Consider the following 23,233-nt stretch of genomic DNA (forward strand, 5'->3'; position numbering starts at 1 on the left):
CGTGCCGTTCGCGAAGGCAGAAATGGGGGCTAGTCCGCTTTGGGCGCTGATGCCTAAGGGCGTTCCTTCTGAACACAGGCCACCGTCTCATCGGCCACCTGGTTCCGTCTCAATCAAATGTTCAAATAGCCATTCTGCGCCCCCAATCCAGCTGCATCGCGTCTTCCAGGGTTCATCGAAGTCAATCGCATCAAGCGCATCAATCGCATCAATCGCATCAATGGTACTTACTGGATTGTCCATCGCGGCATCTGGCCGCTTCCCGAGTGGAGTAACCCAGAAAGCGCTACAGACGCGTATAACGTCACTCGGCGCCGAGTACATGTCGAGCGTCACACCGGACACAACCCATCTCATCGCAACACAGAAAGACTTCGAGAGCAATTCCACGAAAGTCAAGACTGCTGTTGCTCAGAACGTGTCGATCGTTAGCCTCGAATGGCTCGACGAGTGCGAGGCGACAGGTAAGTCCAGAACATTCCGACGCACTCAGAACCGCAACATGCTTCTCAAATCTCAACGAAGAACTTCGAATTAACGGTTGGAGCAGATTCCTATGTTCCTGAGTCGCAATATGTGTTGTCTTCTGCGGCGGCGGCGCCAGCTCCTGCCTCTGCCCCTGTTCCTGTCCAGAACGGGTCAAAGAAGCGCGCGGCGTCATCTGCATCACCACCAACTGCACAACAGGAGACCAAGAAGCCCAAGATCAAAGAGAATGCCAAAGTTGGAGATGGACAAAATGCCAAGTCCAAGCAGATTGCCATCTCCGTAGACGAGCATTGCCCTCTGGCTAGCTGGCGCGTCTACATTGACAACAACGACGGCACTATCTATGACGCGTCACTTAACCAAACAAACTCGTCTGCAAACAACAGTGAGTTGCGGCAGTCACTCACAGATTTTGAGCGTGTATGCTGACTACCTTAGACAAGTTCTACAAAGTCCAGCTTCTCACCGATGGCTCCAGCTACCGAACGTGGACACGCTGGGGGCGAGTCGGCGACCGTGGCCAGATGAAGATGCTTGGCGATGGGAGCCTCGGTAATGCCATGCAGGAGTTTGAGAAGAAGTTCAAGGACAAGTCTGGCCTCAAGTGGGCGAACCGCGGTGACGAGCCGAAGGCTGGCAAATACGCCTACGTAGAGCGCTCCTACAACCCTGACTCGGACGACGATGACGACGGCGATGCCGATGCTGGTGCTGATGCCAACGAGACCAATGGCGTTACGCCTGACAGCACCTTGTCTCCTCCAGTCCAGGATCTCATGAAGCTCATCTTCAACCAGGTAAGAATCCAGTGCTTTTGGAGTTTCCGGGTGGCTACAACCCGCGTCGCATCTGAAGAAAAAAATTCATAATGGAGCCTGGCGACGACAATGCCTCAGGACGCGTTCATCCATCAAGATATACTGATATGTATGCCCCAAACTAACATCTACTAGGACTACTTCAACCAAACCATGACTGCCCTGAACTACGACGCAAACAAACTCCCACTGGGCAAGCTCAGTAAAGGCACCATCGCTCGCGGTTTCCAAACTTTGAAGGATTTGTCCGTGCTTATCGACGAGAACGACAACGATTCAAGGGCAGAGGTTGAACGTCTGTCGAACCAGTACTTCTCACTTATCCCACACGCCTTCGGTCGCAATCGTCCGCCGGTCATTCGAGACATCACACTCCTTAAGAAGGAGATTGAACTACTTGAGAGGTAAGTCATTGCTGTATGACATGCATGCGAGGCGTATACTGACTTCACTATAGCCTGTCGGACATGAAGGAGACTGCTGCTATGCTCAAAGACCAACTGAAGGACAAGAGCGATGTGAACAAGCTCGACAAACAATTCCAGGGACTTGGCATGAACGAGATGACCCCTCTTCAACATAAGAGTCGCGAATTCGTGGAGATCGACGAGTATCTCAACAACTCGAAGGGCAAGACACATCATGTCAGCTACAAAGTTCAAGAGATTTTCCGCATCGAGCGTCAAGGAGAATTCGACCGTTTCGACAAGAGCAAGTATACGAAGATCGCAAGCAACCGCCGCTTGCTTTGGCACGGATCCCGAGTCACCAACTATGGTGGTATCTTGGGTCAAGGTCTCAGAATCGCTCCACCGGAAGCCCCTGTCAGCGGATACATGTTTGGCAAAGGTATCTATCTCGCGGATATGTCTTCAAAATCCGCCAACTACTGCGCTTCGTACAATTCTGGAGGCACTGCACTGCTTCTTCTCTGTGAAGCTGAGCTCGGCAACCCAATGCACGAGCTTACCAACGCGTCGTACACTGCTGGGGAGGACGCCATCAACAAGGGCCTACACAGCACATTTGGTATGGGACAGACTGGCCCAAAGAAGTGGAAGGACGCGGGTTGCGTGAACCCAGCCCTCAAGGGCTGCATGATGGTAAGCAAGCTCGCATTCCCAGATCTAGTTTCACAGCTAACCATACTAGCCCGATGTATCGACACCGCCTGGAGCTACCAATGTACCCAACGCGTACTTGCAGTACAACGAGTACATCGCCTACAACGTTGCTCAGGTCAAGCTTCGTTACTTGCTCCGTGTTCAGATGTAGATTCCCAGCGCGATCATCTCTTGAATCGGCGTTGAGGCGTTCCAAGCGGGATTCACAAGGAAATTTTCTAGGCAGGAGTCTATATGGTCTTAGGGATTAGGTTGTTGTTAAGACAAAATGCTATGTACGCAGCAAAGCCCGCGTCATGGGCTTTGCGCAGGCGTTCACTGTTCTCACGTTCTTGTCTTTCGTTGCGCACAACGTCGTCTCGTGATGAGCCCAGTCTGTCAAAAAGCATGGTATATTCGTCGTTAATCAGATACAAGCATCGCGAAAGGTCCCTATACACATCGGTAACATCGTCAAACTCCAGGCCAGTACAGAAGCAAGCGAATCTACTCGCGTCCACCGACCCTCCTTTCGTAGTCGTCTTCAAGCCTAGAAGCATCCACCACCTCGACGCCCTTGCCCAGCCCGATCATGTCATTGCGAACCTGCCACCACCTAACAGTGTGCTCGCTCTCCTTGCCCTTGCGCATGGGGCCCTCGTCGTCCGTGTCAACAAGCCCACCAAGGCCAGTGCCATCACCGCCAACAACAACAATTGTCTGTCCAACCCACTTCCTGATGTCATCAATGTTCTGACCGTTCACGCCGCTCAACGCATCGACTACGTAGACAAGCTCCGGTCCGAGGTGCCTGAGCATATGCACGAAGCCAGTGGTGGTGTTGAAAGGCATGACCATGGCTGGGTCCTCGACGAGGCGGAGGGCCTGAGAGTGGAGGGTGTTCCAGAGTGAGTTGTCAGAGCCCCTGGTGCTTGGTGCGGGTGTGTAGATGACAGGTTCGACGGACGACAGCTCCTCGCCTGGTGTGCGTGCGGGTGTGCTGATGGCAGAGTATGAGTCGCCGAGCGAAGACGAGCCAGTGCGTGAGTTAGCGCGGGATTGTGGGCGCGAGCGCAGCGATGGGGAGTAGATGAGGACGAAGAGCTTGGTTCGGGAGAAGTCGGTGTCGGGGAGGTGAGAGAGGATGGTCTGCGAGCTGTTAGTTCTGGCACGTGAAGAGAGAGATGAGACGCAATGCTTACAGCGTTTTCTTCGCGGTACGAGCCCTCGTCATCGTCCAACCGGTCCAGGCTTTCTGCGCTGACGACCAAGACTACCGTCTTCCTCCTTCCTCCGTAGCCCTGGCCTCTGCCTTCAGCCTTCCGCACGCTCTCCGCGAAGCTTCGTGCCTGCACGTCGACTGCAGCATTGCTGTCCCGGCTCTGCGCCTCGACATTCCTTCTAATTGTGGCCTCCTCATTCCATCGAGAGTGGTCGCCAAAAGCTTCGTCTTTGTCTTCCTCGCGGATAGAAGCGAGCGCGGCACCAGCTGCAGCACCTGCCGCGGCCCAGCCCGCAGCTGTCTTCTTGCTCACGGTATCGAAGAGCTGCTGTGGTGATGGTGTGCGACGAATGACGCCTTGTGCGCGGCCGAGCAGCGTGCCATCGCCGTAGCCATAGCCCTCACCGCCCCCTTCCCCTACAGGAAACCCAGAGACATCGCGTGGTGCAGGCGCCCTGCCCTGTCGCTTTTCGTGGGCCGAATCTTCGCCATAGGAGAGATCGTCATCGGACGAGTAGTCGCGGCTGTCCTCGCGCGCACTCCAGACCCAGGCTGCGAGACCGGCGGTTGCGACGGTGACGGTGAGGATCAGAGGAACGTAGAAGCCGAGGGCGCCGCGGTTGCGCGAGTTGTTTTGGCGGCGGTCGTAGCGGTCGTAGTTGAAGGACGACATGGCGTCTCAGGTCATGGTATCGTGAAATGTTTCGTGGCGGGTCGGGCGTTGTTTTGGTCGTCAGCCGCTGCCGCTCGGCTGCTTCCCTGTTGTTGACGGCCGGCACGCCAGGGCGAGTGGCTGGGAGCTGAAGCTTGCCTGCCTGCCTGACACGCGCTTACAGGCCCTCGGGGAGTGTGCGCGAGTCAGCCGCCCTCGAACTTTTGGCGGCGGGGTGACTCTAACACCCCACACGCCTTTGTACCTGCAGCATCACCCGGCTGATATACGCCAATACCATTTCACAAGCGAAGCCAGAAACAGGACCTTCCTGTCTAAACCATATCGAAATAGGCCAGTGCTGCAACTCTACACTCACATCGCGACACCCACCGCACACACCACAATGCCTCACGCGACGAGTCTGCCCGCGCCGGGCTTCCAGGCCCTCATTTTGTGCGGACCTGGTGCTTCCTTCAGTACCTTCACATCTACGCCCAAGGAGATACCAAAGGCCCTGCTGCCCATTGCGAACAGGCCTATGGTCTGGTATCCTCTGGAATGGTGTTACCGCATGGGAGTCACAGGTATACCATTACGCCCATCTGTCTTTTGTATTTTGTACTAATATCTTATAGACATCACAGTCGTGACACCGCCAGAATCATTAGAAGCCATCGAGGCTGCCATGTCGCAAAACCCACACCTCACAACCCTCCCCTCGCCGAAACCAGATATCCTTGCGCCGAAAGACCTTTCACATCAGACGAGTACTGGCGACCTCTTCCGGTTACCTGAGCTACAAAACGCGATTAAAGGCGACTTCATAGTACTGCCATGCGATCTCGTATGCGAACTGGACGGCACGGCGTTGGCAGACGCATGGATGGTAGAGCAGGGCGGATTCGCAGGAGCTAGCGGTGGACTAGATCACAACGGCAGCAAAATTGCTTTCGGCGCTGGCGGAGAGAAGCTCGGAAGAAGAGGCGGCATGGGCGTGTGGTACCAGGCCAAGGGAGAAGGCAGCAGGAAGAAGGAGGAGACGGATTTCATCGCGACAACACCGCTACCTACGTCCATCGTCCCTGTTCCGACAGACTCGCTGCGCCGCAACATCTCGAAATTGGTCTACTCCGTACCCACCGACACGCTGAACGACATCACCGAGGAGAACAAGACATTCCCGCTACGACATTCCCTCATTCGCCAGCACGCGCGGATAAGAATGCTTACGACCCATCGCGACGCACACATCTACTTCTTCCCATATTGGGTTATTGAGATGATCAAGAAGAACGAGAAATTCGAGAGTATCAGCGAGGAGGTTTTGGGGTGGTGGGCGAAGGCGGGCTGGCAAAACGGTCTGGGAGACAAGTTGGGTTTGCGACAAATACTTCAGGGCGAGGACGAGGAGTCGGATCATGGGTCGCAGGTTGTCGAGGAAGAGATCGATGTATCCAAATTCAGCACCACATACTCAGGCGGTAACACAGAATCCGACTCAAAGGCTCCCACGACACTCGCGTCGAGAGTCACAAAATCGTCCAGCATACCCGAATCCGCGAAATCGCTCACCTCGAATACGAAGCTTACGGTACCACCAATCCTTGCCTACGTCCAACCGTCGGGACCTGCCGAACCCCTCATTCGCCGTGTAGACGACTCACATCTTTTGCTTACCGTCTCACTCCGCCTAGCAAAGCTACAGTCGATCGAGGAGGTCGGCAAAGAAGCAGCATCACCATTCGCCCATCAGTCGAAAATCGTCCACAAGGAGTCTATCCCCCGGAAGTGTCGTGTAGAAGCCGAGAACTCACTGTTAGCGGACAACGTCATCGTAGAAGAGAAGACCAACATCAAGGAAAGCGTCATCGGTCCAAACTGCAAGATCAGCGAGGGCGCTAGGTTGTTGAGGTGTTTGTTGATGGACGGAGTCGAAATCGGACCCAACGTACAACTCACAGACTGTATATTGGGCCGGAGATGTAAGATGGAGGGTGGCGATGCTAAAGACGGCGACAAGACTGTTCTCAAGGACTGCGAGGTTCAGGATGGACAGGTTGTGGAGTGGGGTAGTACGTATCTCCTGATTCGGTTTGTGGAGAAGACACTGCTAATCATTATGCAGCTGAGGCGAAGAATGAGAAGTTTATGCGCTTTGATGTCGGCGATGATGTGGGTAGTGAAGGCTTTGGCGGAGACGAGATGGACACTTTGAATGATGATGGGGATGAAGGTATCCCGTTGCGGTAATCGTTGGCCCGTGAGAAGGACGAGGAAACACGCGTTACGACAGTACGAATTAACATGCAACCGAACAAGCCGTGGCTTTTCACCCTCGAGAATAAGGATGATAGCGTGTGTCGGTCCGGGACCTTTCTAGCTCGACCACTCGTCTTGGCCATGCTCACAGGAAACGATGAATCGTTTGCTCGTAGGGAAGTCTCGTCGATCTCGCTATAAAGTGCAAAATGCGAGAGATTCACGGCCACGACGTTCAGTACCTTACTTGTCACGCTTTGCCCAACTTGCGGTAACCTCAAGGTCCGTTTGCTACCTGGGTAACACATAAGCTTGGCGTCACGGGTACCCGCGTCCTGTCTTGCGTTCTTGTTTCGCCCTCACGTCAACATCTCTCACTTAATCAATTTTGTTACAGGTCGCATCTGCATCAGCATCTCTTATTCCCTACCTCTCACCACCTACATAGCATGTCATACACCCCAAACGATCCCGATGCGGTTATACCAACAAGGCACTTTTGCGACGGCTGCAAGCAGGGAACCACTTCTAAACTGGACTGCGCGAATCTGCAGAAGGTCGTATGCTTCACCTGTCCTCGTCGAGATCACTTCAGCGGCGACTGTGACAATTTGATACGCAAAAGCAACCCTCCGTCAAGTGTACCAGCCTTTTGGTCCTCGCTCCCGCTGCGGCGGCTGTTCCCCACTATCAGCACGAGAAGTTCCACCACAGGGCTACGTACCCAGTCAACAGATGGGGTAAATGCAACACCATGTGAGAGCGAGGAATATAACGAAAGAAAAGATGTCGAGATACAACTCCTAGACTGGCAAGGTCGCTGCAACGATGCTTTACGTCTGCTGCGAGCATGCGATCGCCAGGACACAGCCGATGCCTTGGAACTCCAGCGTCCAGAACCTCGCGGGTGGAGAGAACCCTCGGGGAAGGAGTACACACATGTACATGAATACGAAAAGGTTGCCAATATATTCAGCGACCAAGTCCTGGTGACCCGGGATTCAAGCCTTAGACTAACGCGGAGGAAACAGCATCTTAACGCGACGAAGAAATATTGCCTTGCCATCTTTCACAAACTCGAAGCGTTTGGCCTTGCGGAAGCGGGTAAGACGCCTTGAACCAAGTCCACAAATGACTAAGACCTGACTGTCAACCACAGCAATGGATCCCCTCGCCCGCTGGCACATCGACCCCAAGTCTTCCGCGATCGAGTCGGAAAGCCAGAAGATCTTATCTCACATCCCCACCAGCGCCCCGAGTACGGCCGGCTCGATGGCCAACTTCGTAGACCTCATGCACCGACACATCACCCACCTATACGAAATGCCCGGCGACACCCTCTACTCCCGCTACACGATAGCCTTCAAGATGATCCAAACCGCCGTCCGCTGGAAGTTCACCGGTACAACCTTTATGCAGAACAGTGTCCACACCTCCATTATTTCACCTGCAGAGATCACGCGTCTTTTCCGGCCGCTGGATACGCAGTTTAAGGGTATACTGGAAGAGGGGTTGATGAGGAAGGGAGGTTTGCCGTGGGATCAGGCGCTGTGTTTCTTGGAGACGCATGGTGTGGAGCGGTTGTATGCGGGTTCTTGGAGGTGGCTGAGGGAGCTGTTTCATTATGAGGATGGTGGGTTGGCGCCGTGATGTTGGGGGATGTTTGGGCTGTGACGTCTTTACTGTCTTGTCTGTCCGAGCTGCGATGGGGCTTGTGTTTAGCCTTCTGGTCATTTCGTATTCGTGTTTACTCTGCATGTATACTACTGTTCGCTATATATTTAGGGGACGGTCACGAAATGTGGGAACAATGTCGCGTGAAAAGATGGAGATGTGATGACAGCTCATTCTAGATTGCGCTAGCGCCAGGTCCCTTCCCCGTACCTGCACAACGAATCTCACCGCATATCACGCAATACACGATAGACCTGACGTCGGGTCTCCAATCGGCTTTTGATGTGAGGTGGATCTCAAGCTACATTCGACGAGTACAAGGTCAGGTTGTCTACGCTAGGCTGCCCGGCACGACTTACCCAATGCGGACAAATATCACGGAGAGGAGAAGAAGGGGTAGGCAGCAATCAGTGCTCAACGGGGCCAAAGTAGTACTCAGTCGTAGCTTGGTCTATGTATATGAAGAACGGTAGTTGTCGCTGAACATTAGATAATTAACTCCAAATCCCCCAACTTCTCCTTCAAACACAACCCCACACATCACCAGCCAGTAAGTAGCGACACCACCTTAATCAATTCAGCGTCGACTAGGAAACACATACTTACCATTCTATAGTGTCTCAGAAATACGTACCTCTCACCATCATCAAGGGCGCGGGCCATGAGTACATCCCCATCCCCGAGGGCGAGAGCGCCATCGTCGCAGACTTCCACTCGTAAGTCCACCAACCACTGCACCTCACAACATCAACATCCCCACCTCTTCTCCAAACCAAACTCCTAGTCTTCCCAACTAACGCACCCCCAGCATCCGCACCCAAACCACCGACTCCCCCACATACCTGACCTCAGGCTTCTACCGCATCAAAGCGGGCCCCACACGCAACATCCCCACCTACGACTACGAGGAAACCAAGTACGTTCTCAACGGCCAAATCGACGTCTTAGACGAGGCGACCGGTGTCACACACCACCTTGTCGCTGGCGACTTTGCTTTCTTCCACGTTGGCTCCAAGGCGCAGTTCTCAAGCAAATCGGGCGGAACGGCTTTCTTTGCGGTTACTAGGCCGGTTATTACGCAACATCCGGGGTTGAAGGGGAGGGAGGAGAAGGTGCTGAGCAAGTTGTAGAGGGGTAGATGCTTCATGCGAAGAATCGTCTAGGATCGAGTATGGCGGCGGCGAATGATGGACGACGAGGATGGCTTTGGCGGGCGCAATCTCGTGACATGTATCGCTGCGAGGAACTAAAGGAACGAGTTGTCGAATTTGATGAAATTGAATGACGAATAATGGACTACATTACCCCAATACTGAAGTACTGACGAAAACGCCTCAGGTATGAGGTATTGGCGTAATGTGGTCCATCGTACGTCAATTAATCTCATTAATGGAACCCATTCCTCGATGCCAAAGTCTCTATCGAATTCAAAATCCAGCACTCAAAAATGCAGTGATACAATCTTTGATACTCTGGCGCCAATGTATAGGTGTCAAACCTCGTGAATGGACAGCGCACCCTAGAAGAAGACGTTGGCCTGTCGATGAAGCTGCGATATTCCCGAGATAGCTCCGAGATATTATCGTGCTCTGGCGGGGTCCAGATTGATATGCCGCTAACGTCATCTGGACCCTTCGATCGCGACATTCTTTCATGTGTACGCCACCATCTCAACTCATGCATCGTGTATTCTCAACACCACGAGGATGGCGCAGTCGCCTCTATCCGGCGTCATGATGCCGCCACGCTTCAATATCGAGTTGGACCGTACGGATCCCGACGTTCCCTTCCGCGCATCGCAGTCACACATCCATCACACATGGGCTCGGACGTTTCATTCGCGGCCGGAGCTCTACATCCGGCCGCAGAGTCTTCAGGAAGTGCAGAAGGTTGTTAACCTCGCGAGACGCATGCGAAGGCGCGTCGTCACTGTAGGATGCGGACATTCACCCTCAGACATAACGTGCACGTCGGCATGGATGATCAACCTGGACGACTATAAGGAGGTGTTGAACGTTGACAAGGAGCGCAAGACGATGACTGTACAGGCTGGAATACGCCTACATAATCTCAACCTCCAAGCGAAGAGCCACGGCTTGACGATGCCGAATCTCGGATCCATCGACGATCAATCGCTGGCGGGAGCGATTGCGACGGCGACGCACGGCAGTTCATACAACCACGGCCTCCTCTCCGACCGCGTCCAGAGCCTCCGTATAGTACTGGCGAACGGCCAAGCGGTACGCTGCTCACCCCAGCAATCGCCAGATCTCTTCCGGGCAGCGCTCGTTTCGCTGGGCGCATTGGGCATTATCGTCGAAATCGAGTTCCAGATGATCGAAGCGAACAACGTCGAATGGATACAGACTATATTACCGATTGAAGACGTCTTGGCAAATTGGAACAACGGGCTGTGGACATCGAGCGAGTTTACGCGAGTATGGTGGCTACCGTACATGAAGCGCGCAGTCGTATGGCGGGCAGACAAGACGGACAAGGCACATAGGCAACCGGAGTACAACTGGTATGGCGGTAGTGTCGGCTTCCACACCTACCACATCCTTCTCTGGATTTCGCAGTACGTTCCGCGCTTCCTGCCTTGGGTTGAGTGGTTCGTCTTCGGCATGCAATACGGTTTCAAGGATGGTGCTCTCATCTCTGCGGTTGGCGAGCAGCGCACGGAATTGTTGATGAACTGTCTCTACTCGCAATTCGTCAACGAGTGGAGTGTTCCCCTCGATAAAGGTCCTGAGGTATTGTCGCGGCTGACGGACTGGTTGCACGGCGACGAGCAATCCTCCGGCATTCCTTTCAGCACCAAAGGCCTCTACGTCCACTCGCCTATCGAAGTCCGCATCGCAAACACTGTCAACCGAGAACCGCGTCCATTCCTTGATACTTCATATCCCGATCAACCCGCTCTGTACCTTAACGCCACGCTCTACCGTCCCTACGGCCAGGACCCCCCTTGCCGCGAACGCTACTACCAAGCTTTTGAACACCTGATGAAAGAGTACAACGGCCGACCTCACTGGGCAAAGAACTTCCAATCCGTCGACAACGCCTACCTATCCTCTGTATACGGCAACGACCTAGACGAATACAACCGCGTCCGCAACGAAGTCGACCCCGAAGGCATGTTCCTCGGCGCCTGGCACCGTCGCACCATCCTCCCTCCCAAGACCGATCTCCCTCTACTCCCCCTCGAAGAAAAGGAAGTCGTACGCCGTGACCGACGCACTGGTGGAGTCGACTGGATAGGCGAGCAAGCCCGGTGGTTCGACGGCGGTGCTGATGTGTTTGAGAAGGCAGGTAGCGAGTCTGGCGAGAGCTTCGATTACATGGCTGGCGCGGAAGCGGAGAGCAGTGTGTTGTTGGAGAGCTTGAGCGATGAGCTTATTGTAACGGAGGAAACTTATGAGAATGTCACCGAGAGTCGGAGGAGAGAGGGCACTGAGGAGTATGTTACGGGTACGAATGTGTTCAATAAGATGTAGATGTATATACTAGGAGGGGAAATACACCACTCAATGAAGATATGATAATGATGTATCAGTATTGCGATGCTTGCTTGTCTCCATTGCCGTGATGAATAAATGTTGTATCTCTAGGGTGGCTTGCGTGCCAGTGCGCCCAATCGGGTAAGGCGCATCCGTGGCTTCCCATCGTCATACTTCCAACATTGACGCGTCTGCCACCATCACTCACGTTCACTACAGTCAGTCGAAGACATGGTGACTATCAACGAAAAAATGTCGTCGACTGCATACCCCTCTCCCTGTGGCGAACGTCGCGATCGACGATAATATATCGAGCGGATGGACCCGTCGGCAAGAAGCCGGCTCCAGAAGTGAACATGGGCAACAGCGTCTCATTCTTGGATAGGGGAAATTGCTGCACTGCGTTCTTCTTCATAAACCTCGTTGTGTCCCATCGTCACTCGACTAACAGCATTACAGTGTTGATACATGTTCGGTCGACCGTGTACTGGCGATAACACAGCACGTCCCCGGACATTGGCCTTTGCCATAGAGTATGTCCAACTTTGCTCAGCACTCAATCTCCTCATGCCCGAAGATTGGCCCTACAAACTAAAGGCCTCACGGATGAGGAGACCCGTAACGAGGACTTCTATCACAGTTCGACGCCACATGCAGCCACCCCTTACGTCTTCTCGGCTGATGGGCGTTATTTCCGCTTGCGAGATCATGACCCACAAGTAATATATCTCCTACCTTGGCAGCCACGTTCTGAGCTTGGCATGCAGCCACAACACGAGGAAAGCTTGGCCGATTCTAGAAGGTGGCCGACATGATTGCTTGGAAGTCTGCTTGCAGGGATATAGGAGAAAAGGAAGTCAATGCAGGGAGTTCAAGGCGAACGATATTTGAACGAGCGATTAGATTGACACATTACGGACTAGTTCGAACGACCCGCATCGCCCGTATCTACAGTCTAATTCGGACAGCAACCGAAGCGCCGCCATTGTCTGTTCTTGCACACCGACTGCTCATCCGATTATCCGCGACCCATCCTGACTTAGGAAGTCTGCACATAGATGTCCGAGCTGCCAGAAGACTGGTAACCCTCAGTGGCGACAATCTGGTAGTAGTGCTGGCCCAAGTTCATGCCGTAACGGGCCCAGGCGTTGAAGTGGTTTTGCATGTTGACGCTGCCTCCGACACGCTTCTGCGTGCGGACAGACCTGAGAGTTTGTTAGTGTGCGTCCGGCATCCACATGTCGCTTGCAGACTTACCAGTACTGCTGAAAGGTCCTTGTTCCATCGATGGAGGGCTGGTTGGTACGGGTGGAGGTGGAAACGTCGTAGGTACCGCCGTCAGTCGTGAAGCTGCCCTTGCGCTGGGATCCGCTGCTGGGGTTGTAGGTGCCGTAAGACTCGATCACGTAGTACTCCACAAGCGGGTTGCGGGTCCAACCGTAGACGGCAAGGTAACCGTTACCCTGAGGCTGGAAAGATCCGCCGTAGTTGATCGTGCTAGGATGGGGATCAGCAAATGATGAAGCTTAGTTCTTCCAGATGACATACCGGCCGGTTCCAGGGTTCCATCCCTTGCCACCGACGAAGTTGCCGGTGTTCCTCCAGGTCACGGAGTACCTGCTGCCCTCTCCCATGGTGTACTGAGCGGAACCACCGCCATCAGTCCACCACGAGTAGAAGTACCCGTTGTTGTAGCCCTCGGAGCTGGGAGTGGACTGACGCTTCTCAAGAGCAGTTGCGTTGCCATCGTCACGCTCAGTGAGGAAGTCGAAGGGAGCGGCGAGCACGCTGGTGGTAGCCACAGCGGCGAGAAGGAGAGACTTGAAAGAGACCATGTTGAGCTGAGTTGGAGATCTGTGCTGGATGCGGTGATGATACTGAACTGCGAGCAGCAGCGAGCTTATATGTCGACCTCGAGGTGGAGATGAGCCTGAATCGCTGGAAGAAGTCGCCTTTGGTGGTCATGAGGTATCATCTCGCCTCTGTCTACATCCGTCTTGGTGTCAACGACGATGGTGTGTTCCAGTCCTCTCATTTCGAAAAGCACGCCCAGCGCACTGACTAGAGCGGCCTAAGAACCACGATCGCGGCAAGCTGCACCGTTCAGTGACCGGCCTCGGTAATCATGGAAAAGATAGAAGAGCACAAAGATCCATGCCCCTTGCACCCATCTGCACGACACCACAAAGATAATATCGCTGATCCGGGCTTTACGCGCTTTCTCAACCCGGTTCACAGGATGTTAATATAAAAGAACGCCACTAGGGTACAGGTGGTCGCCTTACCCCACACTCCTCGGAAGACAACGAAGCTTGGAAGGAACACCCGCCGCGCTAATGTCATGTAGGCGATGATATTGTTAGCGACAGTGGCGCACGTGATGAAACATTGGGCGCTCATGGCGGGAAGCCTCGGCAAACTCAGGATAACCACCGGATGAAGAGGATCTGCCAAGATGTATAGTAGCCGGCTTTTCTACCGATCCTGGTAAGACATGCCAAGCGCGGTGGGTATCTTGAGCGGAGATGATGTGTGGAGTGCATGAGTGGATCTCGAGGTCGGTGAGTACATGAAAACAATGTTACTATGCATTACATGAGCGCATAATGGTGGTGTTATTACTGACAGGTCAAGGCACCCCTGGAAGTGTATCGAGGTTCGCGAACTCTTCACAGATCACACATTCGGTGTTTAGGAGATCATCACTTCGAGAACTCTCATTCTGCCTTGATCGCCTGTACTCAGTTAGGCGATCGACACGATGGTCTCTGACTAACAACATCGACTACAGGATGAACTGCTGGTACAACACCATGCAAAGCGACCACCAGTATATAGCACTAACGGCTTCGCGTACAGCATCGGGGCACTACGGCTGCGCTTGTAGGTCGCGCAACTTGCCCAGTTCTCTAGATCCAAGACCGCCGAATGCTTCATATTAGCTGGCAAGCCGGTGGCATCTAGATGTCGTACGAATTTACCCAGCCATGTCCTTGATGGCGCGTAGATCAGGGTCGGTCCATCCGATGGCTATCACGGCATCATCGCGGAAGAAGGAAACATGAAGGACGTAGGCAGGGATTGCATCCGGTTTACAGTACTACACCACGGTGGAAAGGAGTATCTGCATCCTGGTGTGTGGCAAAGTCAACTTCAGCCGCTGCTGTATACCGGTGTAGATTCTTGTCCCTGTGTGACTAGTCTGGCTGCTGCTATGAACGATATCGGCCTTCCAAGATCTTGTGCTGTTTCATCTACGCGTTGTGGATATCAGATCTTGCCGAGTACGATTCCCGGAGTCATCTCATGGCCCACCAAAGCTCCTGCTTACCACCGACCCCTGACAAGCCTTGTTGTTGTTTGCCACACTTCGGCTGCGCAGGCTATACGACTTGGAAGATCAGCTTTGCGTTTCGTACGAGCGATGCGTACAAAATTTCGCAGTGCAAAATTTGAACGCGTGAAAATCTAGCCAAAGGGTTTGAGTACGCTTATACGCAGCTGATTGCTCATCACGCGGAGAGATTGGAAGGAAAGCTCTTTCGAACGGATGTGTTATACTACCAGGACATTATCTTCACCGAACAAAGCTAGCATGGACTATTAGGTGACTCTGATCACGGCGACAGACAATATGTGACGACGTTTTACTTCTCTTCATCCACCCAGACTCACTTGTTTAGACATGGTCTATCCGAGCTCGCAGTCTCATGTGAGCCTGCCAGAGCGCTTCGCAACACGCCCACGATGCCTCCAGAAGCGGCCTGTTGCTGTTGCATTTCCTCACGACCCAATCGGTCCCAAGCCGCACACAATTCGATGACCGTGACCTCGTCCTTCGCATCGAAGCACAGCTGTGCAACAAATGATGCAACAGTTGTTGTACCAAGCTTTACTGTGTGCTGAAGAATGCTACTGCTCAGCACACTTTGTGCTGTGTATAATGACGGTAGAGTATGAACCCCTCGCTTCTTTCGCTCGATATTGACAAACTTTAGGAACGCGGTCACCACGGCATTCCGAGTAACCTTGCCGCTCTCCTCGGCCTCCATGACTTCAATGTAGGAGGAGAGGGGCTCCGTACCGAGACGCATTACACTCACATCGGGATCATAGTTGGAAGCTATAGGTACTTGAGGGCTAGTCGACGCTGTCTCCGCAAGCTCTCCAATGAAGAGCTCGCTCAGTGGTGCGTCGCGAAGCTCTTTTCTGCTGCCTGAGCGTGTGGTTGATTCGAGGCTTCCTTGCTGCGTCGCAACAACTTCGCACTTCTCGATACTGACCGATGCAGCCTCGTCCGAACCGGTATTCGAACCGTCCGCATTGCTCGAGCGCTCTTCGCGATCGAAACTATACTTGGGTGTAGGTTGTAGACACCGACCGGGTACTTCGAGGCTCTCCAGTTCCTCACTGTCCTCAACATCGTGAAGCCTGTCGCGGATGCCGAGGTCTGACGGAGCGGCCTCAACGCGACTGTCAATACTCTGGGACCTCTCATCATGCGCGTCACCCAGACCGTCAAGGTAGCTTTTGTTTGGAGATGCGACCGAGTCGAAGTCTGATCCGCCGTCATCCTTGATGGTTTCCACGTCGTGTAGAAGCTGGTCGTACGCGATGCATTGGATCACACCATCCGCGCTCGCTAAGAACATCCGACTACGAAGTATGTTTTCAAGTGACAGATTGGTGTTGGTCTCGTCGAGACCTTGATCCACTTCGTGGTATATAGCACGGCCAATTTGCTGGGGTGTGTAGTACGGCACAAGCGCCCGCTCCTGATGTGTATCCTCCGACGGTACTTTCGTCTTTTTCTGGCTATCAGCAGCTGTGAATGGAAACTTGGATGTGTATACAGGTGCAGGGGCGTTGGCAGTCGTGGCATCTCCGAGCCGCGTAAAGATCGATGACTCTGTCGCATCCGATTTTTGTGATAACGCTTCCTTGAAAGCTTTGCTTGATGCTGCGGCGGTCGTAAAAGTAGGACTACCTAGCTCTTTCACGAAGGCTTCGCTGAAAGCCAATGATGTTGGACCTTCATACTCAATGTCCTCAACATCCTGGGGGAAAGAAGATCCACACTCGTGGTTGAAAACGTCAATGGTGTTTGAGCGTTCACCAAATGTAGCAACGCCAGTGGGAGCTGTGAAGGTGAAGCTATCGTTGAAGCTGCCCAGGGACTCTAGAGGCAGTGCGGATAACGTAGGCGGAGGAACTGAGGACTGAGACTGAGCGACATCAGTGCTCGATGGTGGTACCTGCTGTAAGGTAGTTGATATAGATGGAGCAGCGTCGAAATCTCCAGGCGACATAAGGCTGGAGTGCTGAGAAGTGGAAACAATAACATTCCGTGTCGATGTTGCGCTGTCCTGGGTAGGTACGAATGGAATGGCGGGCGTGTCGAACCGCTCAGGCTCAATAGTACCGACTAGTGTATACTTTACGTTACTCGGAGGAGCCTCCTTAGTAGCTGATGCACCTTGTTTCTTGGCGGCTCTCTTCGCTGCCTTCTTTAGTCCCTTGGTCAGAGGTAGGAGAGGCATGCTGGCGGCGGTCGGGCGTGTGTTTGTGAATAGCCCTCTTATTCCCTTGAAGTGTTCTACAGTGTGAGCGGGACGGTCTGTTCGAGACAGACGAATGTTATGTGATGGGTAGGCGCCGCAGGTGTAGTTGAACCGAGAAGTGTACAACCACCGCGTCCAAAGTACCTAGGTTGCGGTTCCAGCTTCTGTGAATGGGGTAGAGAGTGAAGGTAAGTATAGTAACTCGAAGGTGGCCATCTTTGCGAAGACTTGGCAAAGGTGCGATCGTACGCACATGAAAGTGGTGAAAGCTCCATACACATGATGTGAATCAAACCCTGGAAGCCATCACTCGGGTGATGACGCGCCATTGCAAACTATGTGGAGGACGTACATACATATTGCTCTCTTAATGTATGATTTAGCGTATACTTGTAGTAGAAATCTCGTAGTGAATCCAGAAGAATAGGTGCGTTGCGTTTCTATAGGCTAACGGGTGCTTTCCACATCTGTCTGGTTTAGTGTAGCAAGCGTTTGGCTGAAATGAAGTCATTGTGCTGACTATCTCGTAGTTTGGACGTTGGCAAACTTTGCGAATATCTATTCGTGGTCTTGATTGTTCGCGAAGATAATCCTATCATCGCTTCCGAACTCGACGTGGATGTGCTATGGACACTAAGCACGAAGTATTGGTTGGCATATTGGAAACAGCAAAACGTTATGCTTGGTAAAATAGCTCCTAGTAGTACATGCGCGAGATACTTTAGCAGAACCTTGAGGTGGTGGTTACACTTCACAGTAACAGGTATATGCCTGAGTAGGTAACATTTGCACGAGATGAGCAAACCGCCGAAAATTCCATAGCGTACAACCTTGGAAGAGCGTTTCAAAACAAGCCTAGCGCGGACGCGTTCTTACAATGAAAGTGGCGTGGCATTTGACCCTGAGGGCTCAAAACACTACGCACTAACAGTAAGGCCGATGACAGGAAGCCACACTATACCATAACCTGATCCGGACCGAAACAGTTTAATATCGAAAGAACGCGATGGAGTCTAAGAGACTGTCGGAATCTCAGCCATTGTGATCGATACGGTTTCAAGAATAAAGATAGCTGGAGAAGATGTACTTCTTCGGCGCGTTCTAGTGAGCACTAGTAGTCACTAGCGCGACGCGTCCGTATGAACGCCTACAGGGATTCAAAAGTTCTTCATATAAAAACATGACGATACCCGTATTATTTCTGCAAACCTCCAGCTAATACAGAATGTCGAATCCCATTGTTATCGAGGTGAAGAATGAGGTGGAAGGGGACACCTATTCGTATGATGGCACATTGTACAGAATCAATGGAGAACGTCGTCTCGGCATCGATAGAATTCTCGTCACACTTTTCAACATGAACAAAAAAGAGATGCGTAGACACGGATTATTCTGGGGTGTAATCTCTCCTGCGGACTTGGGCAAGGAGGAAAACTACGTCAGGATTAAGATGCTGCGACAAGGACTGGAAAAGCTGAAAGCTGGCCGCGTGGCAGAGGAATTGGCAAGTCCCGTGTTTCCTTATTTCTGTTCAAAAATCTAGTTCTTCCAGTCATGTTCCTCTGACTAATGATCATTGCAGCTGCCAGTATATCCGAGACAGATATTCGAGAACCTTGCCACAGACTGGCACAGGAGGCATGGATGGCACATTACCCCTCCATCTACGCCACCGGCAGCAAAAGCTGTTAAGAGGGAGCTCGATGAACCCATTCCGGACGACTATGAGATTCTGTCCAGTAAGAAGATCAAATCGGAAGAGTTCACAAGCGATGGTGTTGACGCAGCCATACCCTCACATGCAGGGGAGTATGTGAACAGTTATTGGGGGAAGCAACCCGATAATCCATGGACTCCAGAACGCAGCGAGGATGAAAAAGATCTCATGGGCCAGCACGAGGCGTGCCGTACCAAGCAGACTTTCGTTGCGGCTATGGGTACTTATTGGATTCAGTGCCCACTCATTGAGGCTACACACCCAGAACTAAAAAGCAGTCTGCGCATGGTCGTTCGAGCTCTTGATGACCATACACAGGAACGCGGCTTGCTAGAGGCCTACCTCAACCTTGGGCTATTGAAAGGGACCATGGTCATGGCGCCTGACCTTGACATAGTCCAAGATTGGTGTTACAGACACCAGAGTCAGCGTTCAAGAGATGGTGGCAATGGGAAATGCAAGATCGACAAGGAGACAGAAAGACTTCGAGACGTTCTAGAAGAGTTCAAAAGAGTAAATGGAGTACCTATCGACGCGACCATTAAATCGCCGCCTCTCGACTTACAAAAGCGACTCGACCTCGACTGCGAAGCTCGACTATACGAGAACAGACCATCCATTGGTGGACCCATTCGGATCTCCGGCAATACCGCGCATCTCGAATTCCGGGAAGATAGTTTATATTTCGAAGGCAAGATCAACCTTCCTATTATCAGCGACACGCCTGTAAAGATTTGTGGTTACAGGATCAAAAGCGATGATTCTTGCACCGTTGAGAAGTGGTTGGATTACGATACGTCGAAGGTCAAATATGGGGCGGCGTGGAAGAAGTCTTGACTGACAGAAGATTTCGTTTGTTGACCGATGTTAATGGGGTAGATTTGTCGCTAGTTATCAGAGTAGGTATATGAGCAGCAGTGCGCTGCGTGTGCCGCGCGATCTTTAGCCATATGAATACTTTTTCCAGTTCTGCTGTTGTCCGCTTTCGACTGTTGCTTTGTCAGGTATCAATGTACACCGCAACGTGTGTCATCGCGATCTGTGGCTGTGGTGTGAAAGACCCTGCAAACCTTACAGACAGCGCATTGTGAGCGTGTTAATGCGCGGATGCATCCTTCTGTATGCCTGGGTCAGCCCGCTGGGTCCGCAGTGAATGCTGACACTTTGCATGTAACAGTGCCGTCGCTGCTAGTGTGCCCAGGTGTTGAGAAGAAGAAGCTGCATGCATGACGCGAGTCGTAACTTCAAGCTGCTCACTCGTGTCTTCGACGCCCACTCCAAATGCGCGCGGCAATACTGCGAGCATCGTGATGCACTATGCCACCCAGTTGGATCTAGACATGGAGTTGACAGTTTGCTGAACCTTCGCGCTAGGCTCGGGACAACTCGTGGAGATTCTGTGGAAAGGTGCCTGACTGCTGAGAGCGACTTGTCGCTTTCAGATGGCCGGCGCTTGTCATTGGTCGGCGAGCAGCGGGTCCTAGATGCCGCAGTGTCAGCTAAGGCCAACACGCGTCTCGGCAAGCATCCCCACCTGCACCCTGCGTCCGCCCGCAGGGGTATCGCCATGCACCCATATACATAGATAATTAGATATGCTGTCACCATGGACAGCATCGACACACAAGCGTCATTCCCGTCTTACCTTCACTTACTGCAAGCCTGACTTCACAAACTCAACTCCCATCACCAATTCCTTACGACAATGGCCAAACCATTGTCTGCCAGACAGACCTGGGCCGGAATGTCCTATACATACAATGGGTCGCTTCACCCGCGCAAACGAATGCAGATAAACAACTGCTACCTTGAGCTCAAGGAGGATGTCGTGCAAAAGCTCATTAACGCGCGACTCGAAGTGGAGGACGTTTCGGAGGAATGGCTTCAGGCGCAGTTGTTGCTCCGCGGTTTCGGTCGTCCTGGTGAAGAACTTCATTGGACGAAGCGCAACATGATCTCGCGTCTCGCGCAGATCATCCCAATACTAGAGGACAAGTACTACATTATTAGTATCCAATTATACATATCTATTTCCCATCATCCTAACCCATCTCCAGAGCGCCTTGGAGCATTCCATCGAAGTCTTCCACAATTTAGAAGAGATTTGGGCCAAAGCATACCCTAAACACCCAGCTTCGAAAGAGTATCTAAAGAACAATACACCACATAACGCCTCCCGGTGCTGGTGCTTTGCTACGCAGCGAAAGAACCTACTCACTAAAAAAACATTGCCTGCCACAGTGACAAAACCGAAGCCGAACGTGGACCGGGTGGCATCGCCTGCACCAGAGAATGAAGACACGACCAACATCAATAATCTCAAGACATCTGCGGCACACAAACGACCACGACCAAACGCCGCAGAGTTGGGCGAAGCCTCTAACCATCCTCACAAGAGACAAAGGCTCCCGTCGCCTAATCCTGAGGCGGACATCGATAACGGGGAATGCCCATCATCCTTGATCGCGCCAACTTCAGGCGCGCCCCCAACGCCGCCGGAGGACGTGGACCGTCTGCCCCGTGAAGTTGCAGGCCCCTTGCGTCAAGCCAGTATGAGTCTCTCGGCAATCGGCGAAGAACACTGGAAATTCAAGCTGCATGACTACATGGGTCATATAGCGGGTACCTACATGATTTTATGTCCTTTGCTTGCAGAGAGACATCCAGATCTCATTGGGCAGCTCAGCATCACAATCAAATATTTGGGTGCTTCCTCGCTTGCATCTGGCATACTCGAAGCCTACTTCAACCTTGGCACGTTTACTGGTCCGGCAATCCTTGGGCTCGACGATGGTCGCATCGCTGAGTGGCTTTGGGCTACGGCGACAGAAAGACGAGGCAGACGCGCTCCCCCTTCTTATAACAATGCCGAAGTCAAGAGGCTATGCGAGGACGCACTAGACTTGGCTATGGAAAGAACACCAGAACGAAACCGGGCTAACGTGGAGACTCGACATCTTAGGGATCTTCCCGCTCTTGATATCGATACTACCGCGTTACCTCAGCTTCTGTTCGACGCTCGGCTTGAAAATCCGAGTGGCGAATACTACGGCTCAGGTACGTATTGCATTGCTCAAGGAGAGATCAAATTTGAAGAGCGTGGCTTGCGTTTCAGCGGAGTGATCAGGATACCGGAAATCGCTGAGGGTGACCTGGAATTTGATGGCTTGAGGGTCTTCCGCAGAAATGAAGGTGACCTCCCGCAGAAGTGGAAAGATGTTCCTACAAGTAAGGTACATCACTGATGGAGGACGCTCACCCACAGATCCTCGGCGATTACACGCTGGGGTTATGTTACTCGAATGAATCTGGTGTTTGGCTTTTGCTTCAAGTAGCTAAATTTTTCTGACCCCGATAGATCACGCACGAGAGTTGCGCATGATCTGGCTCGGAAGTATGTGTTACACCCTGTATTTGCCGTTTCGCCCTGTGCATTGGGCGCTCGTCGCTGAACTTCAGGGTGAGCTCGCTTTCGGCCCGCTGCACTGACCCCGCTTTCCCGCGCGTCGCCCGAGTTGATACCTTGATACCGATCGTCCACACATAGCGCCTACAGAAGCAAAGCACCGTATCTCACCGTATGCTTACATCCTTACTCCTTCCCTCTCCCATCATCCAGTTGTTGAGTAAGTTTCGAGGTCGGAAGAGCAACGTCAGCACTTGATATGGTCTTACAAGCAGGTAACATTCGTCAAGCGCAGAATGTCAATACCTGCCGCATTCACGCCGAACTTGAGATCTGCATACAGTTCTGACAGACACCAAGGCGTGCACGGCTATTCAGAGATCGGGAAACTCCCGATGATGGCTTTCATCAACCCATGTTCGGTGACTTGAGCACCGGCAGGCCGCTGTGCACGTTTGCCGTTGTACCTGTCGCGGAGATCTGATGGAGAGCCGGAAAAAGATAACACCAAGACATGTAAGCCCACGACCATTCTGCCTCGTCAGGTCTTCCTATCTTCATACACTCACTTGCCCCACCTTTGTTCTCCGCTTCTGCAAATCGATCTGAGACTACTGTCATCACGTGACGGCGATTTTCACTGCGGATCCGCTTGCAGTAATACTACTCCGAGTTTGCTCTCAGAACTGATCTACCCTTCGGCATATTGCACATTCAGTCATCGCTTCACAAATCTTGTTTTCTCACTTTCGCACCATCATCATGCCTGCTGCAACCCATTCTCTCGAGACCATGGTCCTCCAAGCCCACCGCGCAAAAGGCGTACGCT

General features: G+C 52.6%; 9 protein-coding genes across 9 annotated transcripts; 6 read left to right on the forward strand and 3 right to left on the reverse strand.

Annotated features, from left to right (window-relative positions):
• Positions 1-220: 220 nt before the first annotated feature.
• On the forward strand, positions 221-2,582 carry J4E90_001264 (uncharacterized protein; the record flags this gene model as incomplete). Its single annotated transcript, XM_051430853.1, has 6 exons — positions 221-464; positions 551-874; positions 928-1,286; positions 1,443-1,711; positions 1,765-2,410; positions 2,460-2,582. The coding sequence occupies 6 exons, from the start codon at positions 221-223 to the stop codon at positions 2,580-2,582; spliced, it is 1,965 nt and encodes a 654-aa protein (XP_051296340.1).
• A 335-nt stretch (positions 2,583-2,917) lies between these two features.
• On the reverse strand, positions 2,918-4,305 carry J4E90_001265 (uncharacterized protein; the record flags this gene model as incomplete). Its single annotated transcript, XM_051430854.1, has 2 exons — positions 2,918-3,559; positions 3,613-4,305. The coding sequence occupies 2 exons, from the start codon at positions 4,303-4,305 to the stop codon at positions 2,918-2,920; spliced, it is 1,335 nt and encodes a 444-aa protein (XP_051296341.1).
• Positions 4,306-4,690: 385 nt separating this feature from the next.
• J4E90_001266 (uncharacterized protein) lies at positions 4,691-6,537 on the forward strand (the record flags this gene model as incomplete). The annotated part of the gene is made up of 3 exons (XM_051430855.1): positions 4,691-4,871; positions 4,923-6,359; positions 6,413-6,537. The coding sequence occupies 3 exons, from the start codon at positions 4,691-4,693 to the stop codon at positions 6,535-6,537; spliced, it is 1,743 nt and encodes a 580-aa protein (XP_051296342.1).
• A 1,170-nt stretch (positions 6,538-7,707) lies between these two features.
• J4E90_001267 (uncharacterized protein) lies at positions 7,708-9,350 on the forward strand (the record flags this gene model as incomplete). Its single annotated transcript, XM_051430856.1, has 3 exons — positions 7,708-8,041; positions 8,837-8,936; positions 9,029-9,350. 3 exons carry the CDS (start codon positions 7,708-7,710, stop codon positions 9,348-9,350), a joined length of 756 nt encoding a protein of 251 aa, XP_051296343.1.
• A 576-nt stretch (positions 9,351-9,926) lies between these two features.
• On the forward strand, positions 9,927-11,717 carry J4E90_001268 (uncharacterized protein; the record flags this gene model as incomplete). The annotated part of the gene is made up of 1 exon (XM_051430857.1): positions 9,927-11,717. The coding sequence occupies one exon, from the start codon at positions 9,927-9,929 to the stop codon at positions 11,715-11,717; it is 1,791 nt and encodes a 596-aa protein (XP_051296344.1).
• A 1,042-nt stretch (positions 11,718-12,759) lies between these two features.
• On the reverse strand, positions 12,760-13,555 carry J4E90_001269 (uncharacterized protein; the record flags this gene model as incomplete). The annotated part of the gene is made up of 3 exons (XM_051430858.1): positions 12,760-12,925; positions 12,978-13,217; positions 13,269-13,555. The coding sequence occupies 3 exons, from the start codon at positions 13,553-13,555 to the stop codon at positions 12,760-12,762; spliced, it is 693 nt and encodes a 230-aa protein (XP_051296345.1).
• Positions 13,556-15,391: 1,836 nt separating this feature from the next.
• J4E90_001270 (uncharacterized protein) lies at positions 15,392-17,260 on the reverse strand (the record flags this gene model as incomplete). Its single annotated transcript, XM_051430859.1, has 1 exon — positions 15,392-17,260. The coding sequence occupies one exon, from the start codon at positions 17,258-17,260 to the stop codon at positions 15,392-15,394; it is 1,869 nt and encodes a 622-aa protein (XP_051296346.1).
• A 1,378-nt stretch (positions 17,261-18,638) lies between these two features.
• On the forward strand, positions 18,639-19,835 carry J4E90_001271 (uncharacterized protein; the record flags this gene model as incomplete). The annotated part of the gene is made up of 2 exons (XM_051430860.1): positions 18,639-18,794; positions 18,864-19,835. 2 exons carry the CDS (start codon positions 18,639-18,641, stop codon positions 19,833-19,835), a joined length of 1,128 nt encoding a protein of 375 aa, XP_051296347.1.
• A 949-nt stretch (positions 19,836-20,784) lies between these two features.
• Positions 20,785-22,243, forward strand: J4E90_001272 (uncharacterized protein; the record flags this gene model as incomplete). The annotated part of the gene is made up of 2 exons (XM_051430861.1): positions 20,785-21,007; positions 21,240-22,243. The coding sequence occupies 2 exons, from the start codon at positions 20,785-20,787 to the stop codon at positions 22,241-22,243; spliced, it is 1,227 nt and encodes a 408-aa protein (XP_051296348.1).
• Positions 22,244-23,233: the final 990 nt, after the last annotated feature.

Source organism: Alternaria incomplexa (assembly GCF_024043165.1).
Source record: "Alternaria incomplexa strain BMP 0042 chromosome Unknown scaffold_1, whole genome shotgun sequence".
Taxonomy (NCBI): Eukaryota; Fungi; Ascomycota; class Dothideomycetes; order Pleosporales; family Pleosporaceae; genus Alternaria; species Alternaria incomplexa.